The 6,486-nt window shown below is 38.2% G+C and overlaps 1 protein-coding gene across 3 annotated transcripts; it reads right to left on the bottom strand.

Moving 5' to 3' along the window:
- Window positions 1-459: 459 nt before the first annotated feature.
- LOC113322589 (F-box/kelch-repeat protein At3g23880-like) lies at window positions 460-4,705 on the bottom strand. Of its 3 annotated transcripts, none has more exons than XM_026570711.1 (2): window positions 1,267-4,705; window positions 460-1,078 (listed from the first exon to the last, which is right to left on the bottom strand). In XM_026570711.1, exon 1 carries the CDS (start codon window positions 4,448-4,450, stop codon window positions 3,137-3,139), a length of 1,314 nt encoding a protein of 437 aa, XP_026426496.1. In that variant the 5' UTR covers window positions 4,451-4,705; the 3' UTR covers window positions 460-1,078; window positions 1,267-3,136. The 3 variants fall into 3 exon arrangements, with proteins under 3 accessions (XP_026426496.1, XP_026426497.1, XP_026426498.1); XM_026570712.1 differs by having other exon boundaries at window positions 1,794-4,705; XM_026570713.1 differs by having other exon boundaries at window positions 460-2,528; window positions 2,659-4,705.
- Between the last annotated feature and the right edge of the window lie 1,781 nt (window positions 4,706-6,486).

Below are 6,486 nucleotides of genomic sequence, written 5' to 3'. Positions count from 1 at the left end.
AAGTTTGTTTTGATATTACTTTTACCTTGTAATTGTTTTTAACAAAATAAACACAAGATTTCCAAAACCTTGATTCACATCTAAAGGGAAATCAAACCGGTATTTTGTGCAAATAAAATATCTAATCATATCAATCGTGTTGTTGTATCTTCTAAAGAGAGTCTCGGGAATATATCTTTCTTCTTGTTAATTCTCCTGTGCTTAAATTTTCGTTGGTCTTTAACTCACCGCACTACAAAACAAACGTTCGCCAACAACCACAGTTAGCATCTAAGATTGGTCAATTGTTGCCATTGCTGACAAGCAAACACTGTAAGTCGTGATTATCAACCCGGTTTCCTTTTCCCCAATCTCCATCGAATCGCTGTGGATGGATTTATTGATTGATGGCCTTGTAAGGTCTTGCACCTGATATCTATGCCTTGTCTTGACCCAATTGTTAAATGAAGATTCAGTGCATTGTGGATCAAGAACTTAAGCCGTGTTTCCATTTGGGGATGTGTTGCCACCATGTGTTTCAGACGATCATCCAAGTAAACATCACTAGAAATACATGAATTGCTGGAGTACTCATCCAACTGCTTACCAACTGTGTACAGTAATAAACACACTGCATCAACATTCGCCACAATATCATTGAAACGAACAATCGTCAGAAACGCTCTCTGCTTTGAAAGCTCACAAATGAATGGTATATTTCCAAGAATGTTCCTTTTCTCCTCGTATCAGATTATCCGTGGTCCAAATCTTGGTTAGAGGCACCAGTCATAATCTTCTGCCTAGTCTTTCACGCAAATAATGGGGATATACAGAAACTTCACAACATAGAAAAGCATACAAAGGACAAACAGCTGGCACCGTCACAGGTTTGCTGAATATCACAGACGTAATGCCTGGACGGGGTTGTGATCACTGAATCAATAAGCTGGGTTCTCACAATACAGTATTGCTCCACTGTCAGCTTGTTCAATATGCTTCTAACTTCTTTGTACGACAGATTTCCCTTCCTCACAGTGGACATCCACGGAATATCAACCTTCGTGAGACCAGGAGGAGGAGTAACAGACCCGAGATGTACCTATGCGAAAAGAGATTATGAGCTGACACTCTAGAAGAGAAAATGAAGGCTCTACAAGTCTATTAACCGTAAAAATATGCCTCGAGTCTTTTCAGTTCTCCCTTTAACATTAACATCTATATATTCTGAATCTACAATAATAAAACACGAAAACACAGCTTTGCATCCATAAATCGTTAGAAAATTACCTTTTCGGACAACAGGGGTTTTCAGAGTAAACCTTACTGATTTACTTGTTTTATGCAGCGGCACAGCCGCATAAGAACCCCCAGGGGCTTAATGTATTCGAGGTGGTGACCTATAGGCCAAGCAGCAACCTGCAATGGAACCAAAATACAAAACCCCTGGCGTGCAGACTAATGATAATCACTAAAAGTACGTAGAACTTTTATTCAGCCGAGGGTCGATAATTACTGAGCTCTAAAACACAGATATAGAAGTACTGGGTTCTAAATTTAAAACAGATATCACTGCGAGGATTAAATGTAGGAGGGGGGAAAGACAAGGATATCAATAATCTCAATGGCATCAGACCACATAATGCATATTGTATTCGTATAGCAGAATTACAACAATGTCTAGCAGAATGTCAAAAGTCATAAATGTACACCATACCATCAGCACTTAGACATGGTAGTAGACATTCTATAAAATCATCAGAGAATAAAATCTGTTCACCATAATGAAAAAGACGAATGTTAAACAGAAAACTTACATGTAGATAGGTATCTTTAGAACAAATCACCTGTTGCCGCTGATGACAAAAGGAACTCCAAGCCCCATTATTATATCCAGCAACATCTATTTTCCGAATAAACATCATTTCAGAAATGGGGGAGACTTTGTCAACTAACTCATGGAGCCGAATAGTTCTGCACCAGGATTCTCGTATTTGTGGTAGTACTTGCACCTAGACGGAGGCGTGAAAAAACCTCCCCCAAAAAAGTAGTGGTCTTATATTCACCTTATGTCTTGGATGGACCCAATTGTTTGTCAGGAGATCCAGAACACCAGGGAGCATGTACTTTAGCCGTGTTTCCTGTGGGGTGTTTGTATTAGGCAGCTCTTCCAGACGACAGAAGTCAGCATCATCCACAACATGAGACTCATCCTGTTCCACCAAATGCTTAAGCATGAAACTTACAATTCTCAGAAATACTCTTTTCTGCTCCGGAAGCTCACAAAACAAATCTTATATTTCCAAGATTTCTTCTTCTCTCTTCATATCCACATTATAAATCTTGATTTGATGCACCATTCATAATGCTTCCATCACATTTTCACCTTAAAAGGCTTCCTGTCTATATCTCATACTTTCCCTCCTGGCTCGTAAATGGAAGTACCGACACAACCTGCTGTAAGAGGTATCCTTGAACAAATAAGTTGGCTTCTCAGAAGTTTGTATATCTCCACCTTCAGCTTGTTGCAGACACATTCTTCGTATAAGAGACTTTCCTTCCCCATAGTTGACATCCACAAGACCCCAGATTTCATGAGACAACAAGGTGGAGGAACAGGACCAACCCTTCCTGTAAAAAAAGAGACAAGTTCCACTCCGTCTAAAATTAGGGACTCTTTACCTTGTGCAACCTTTTTGATGTCAAAGAAGAAGAAAAAGATCCCAGGGAAATCTTTCCCAACAGGAAGTCCTGAAGCTAGCTTTCTATCTTGGCCTCTGAAACTTTCCAACCATCCCTGCAATCAGGTTCCAATGGAAGCTGGAAACATCAAAGATTTGCAATTGCATTGAAAATCATAACTAATTTGGCAATACTCAGGTTAAAAAAGAATAACACCAACAACAAGAAAACACTGTACAAATGAATGACTGCAATCAAATAAGACAAATCAACAAACTGTTGTTTAGAGGTACCAAGTATGATAAGAGCCCCAAGAATCCCATAAATAATACTTGAAAATATATGTTGTTGGACACTAAATGGAAATCATTCACTTGGACAAATATAAAGATAATAATATTAAGCAGCTACCCTACAGCAGGATGACAAACCCCGCCATATATGCATGCCAAAGTTGTCAACGGTGTGGAAACCGATTTCATTTCAGGTAACTGCTGCTGCTGCTGGGCACTGCACAATCGATTGAGACTAAGCTCTCCTTGTAAACATCGCCTCTAAACACATCGCCTAGACCTTCCAAAGGGGCATCAATAATTTCAATATCCTTTATTTCCTCTGTAAGAAAGTTGATAAACACCAGACCACCTCCAATATCACATAGAAAACCAAACGCTCCGTTTTTCGTAATGGCCTTAGTACCATAGCCGCTGTGAGAATAATTTATGGTGAACGTATGTAGTTTGCTCCATGAGTACTCGTTATTATCCGCATTTGTAGCACCATTATTGTAATCATAATCATTCAAAGCACACATTTCACATACATCACTAGTAACGGTATGTTCAACTTTAATGCATACAATCTTTCCCTGGTCACCTCCTATGACATCTAAAACAAGGTTTTCCCATGGACCAGGTATCATCCTGAAACTTTCTCTGCTGAAATTGAAGGAGAGAACCACTGCCTCTGGATCACCATACCAATATGGTACAGAATCCGTCATCCTAATCCTTTGTTTTCTAATAAAATTACTTCCCAAAAAATAATAACTACCATTAAGATATCGACCTTGATTTTCACATTTGGTTTTGTAAGAGTGGCCATATAAATTGGCATCCATACACCACCTCCAAGAATCCGAGTTCAAGCTATATATCTGAATCTTGTTTCGGGGAGTGATGTCCACTTGGTTGTCGATTTTGAAAAAACTGATTTGTAACACCTTATAATCATGCGTTTCGCAATCGAAACCAAACAAAACAAACTCAGACTTTAGTACGCCAAATTCTTCTAGAAGAGGTAATGATTTAGGTAGACATCTAAATTTCTTTGTTGCAGGGTTCCAAAGGATTATGTCTCTAGGATGAGGATCATGAATACAAATGATGCCATGGCAAGAACCAACCATATTTGCTTGAGGAGGATGAGTAACATACATATCGTGTTCATTCTCTTCACTTAAATGTGGTGACATTCCCAAGTTTTTGTAACTCCATTGCCCATAATCTTCTTCTCCTCCGCCACTAGTCGATGACGATAGCACGAAAAAATGTGGTTTATAATCAATATGTTTAGGACGATATTGAAAGATGAAATTACCCAACTTACTTGTGGAGCTTCGGAAAGTTGCGTGTCGATGGATGAAATCTGAGCTTTCAATAATCGATCGCCAGTACTTGCAGACGACCTTGAACCGTAAAAGGGATACTACAGGTAGCCATAACAGAATTTCGATCAACAAATCTTCAGTTAGAGAGTTAGGATTAGGATTCCCCTCACAAGTTCCATCCATTGATTGATTGATAAAAGAAGTCCCAAAATTGAAACAGATGATGAAATTGAATGGAGTTTGGAAATTTGATTATCAGCATCCGATTTTCAATTCATTGAAAAAAAAATCCCTAAACCCTTTCTTTGATTGTAATGTTTCTAAACTTAGGGTTTTTATCTCTGATTTGATTTCGTAATAAAAGAGATACACACTACAGCTTTTATTACAACAAAAATCCCACATTTGATTTCGTAAAAGTTTATACATTTGTTAGGGTTCGTTTGGCTCACTTCGGTTGGCGTTTTATTCTCCTTTAACATTCAGTTGGCGTTTTATTCTCCTAGGCTTAGTCCTATGGGCTAGATATCTAGCCGCTAGATTGACCATTCACGTCAGTATGTGTAACCTCCTAAGTTTTATGGGATGGCTAATCAGTAACATTTGGATCTGACTGCGCCCGTTATTTGACTCGGTACGAGTCAGAAGTCATATCATTTGATCTGGGTCGGAACTATTTGGGTTAGGTTTCATTTTATACCTGGCTCTTATCTATTTGGAATTTTTCTTGTACCCAAAATAAGAACGATTTTTTGGGGACCAGCCTTTTTTTTGAAGACCATGGTTTTGTAAGATCATCTACCCTACAATGGTAAAGGATGTCCTAACACTAACCCTACTTAGCGAGTTTACTAATTTACCCTTAACCTAATTAACATTAACCCTAACACTAACCCTAACCGTGAAAATAAACCTAATTAAAGAAAAAGAAAAAAACTGCCGCAAACTAAAAAAATACAACTAACTCGTCTCCTTCTTCCTCTCTTCTTCTTCAAACTCGTCTTCATCGATTCATCGTCGATTCATAAAATTTTTATCGTCGATTAATCAATCGAGTATAAAAATGGCCCGCCGAAAGAACACCAACCGACTCTCAGGAACAGGTCCACCATTAGGACATCTAGCTAATCAAGCAAATGAAATTGAGGAAGAACTTGAACCGGAAAGTGAACCATTGAATCGGCGTAACAGTCTCAAGAACAACCCTGAATCTGCCATGGGATCGATTCGCAAGTTCTTCTTGACAAACCATTACTTTTAATTTGATTTTAATCGGTTCAATTGAATAGAAATCATCAAAATAGGGTTCATATGGAAGTTACAGTGCATAGTTCGGTTAGAACGTTTTTTTTTTTTGCCCTAGTTTATTAACCGAACTCCCTGAAATGAAGAACACGAAGAACAGTTCGGTTCCACAGGATTTAACACTATGTTACCGAACTGTGAGTCCGGTCGTTTCGCAAAACAATTTGAAACTTCCATGTAACCGAACTCTACCCTTATTACCAAAAATAATTTTTCAGTGTAACCGAACTGTTTCATTTTTCCTAGTATATTGACTATCTATATATCTGAACTCTTCCCACTAGGTTCGGTTGTTTCGCATAAATTTGAAAAACTATAGTGTAACCGAACTCTACCCTTATTATCGAATTTTTTTTTCCAGTGTAACAGAACTGTTTTATTTTTCCCAGTATGTTGACTACCTATATAACCAAACTCTTCCCACCAGGTTCGGTTGTTTCGCATAAATTTGAAAAACTATAGTGTAACCGAACTCTACACATACTACAAAAGAAAAAAAATTATATGTAACCGAACTTTACTATTTTCCCCACTATGTTGAGTTCTTTTTTAACCGAACTCTGTCCAATATGTTCGGCTTGTTCGCAAAAAACCTTAAGAAACCGAACTCTTTCCTATTTACATATATATGTGTAGTTCGGTTTGTTCGCAAAAACTCTTAACTAACCGAACTCTACCCTGAAACACAATTTTTTTGGCATCTCATTCATTCAATCAATTGTTTTCTTGATTAGTGACAGAGGCAAAAAATCAAAGCAACCTTTACTGGAAGATCTGAGAACTCCCACGCCTAGAGGCAAAGTACACCTTGGTTTCAATAAGCGTGGAACCAAAAATGCAAAGTATGGAGGTGGGTCATTACCGTGTGTTGTCATCCAAGATGGTGTCAATGGAGATAATGTTGACAACGTAAT

The sequence above is a fragment of the Papaver somniferum genome, chromosome 11, assembly GCF_003573695.1.
Source record: "Papaver somniferum cultivar HN1 chromosome 11, ASM357369v1, whole genome shotgun sequence".
NCBI lineage: Eukaryota > Viridiplantae > Streptophyta > Magnoliopsida > Ranunculales > Papaveraceae > Papaver > Papaver somniferum.
This window is presented reverse-complemented; position numbering and strand designations above follow the sequence as displayed.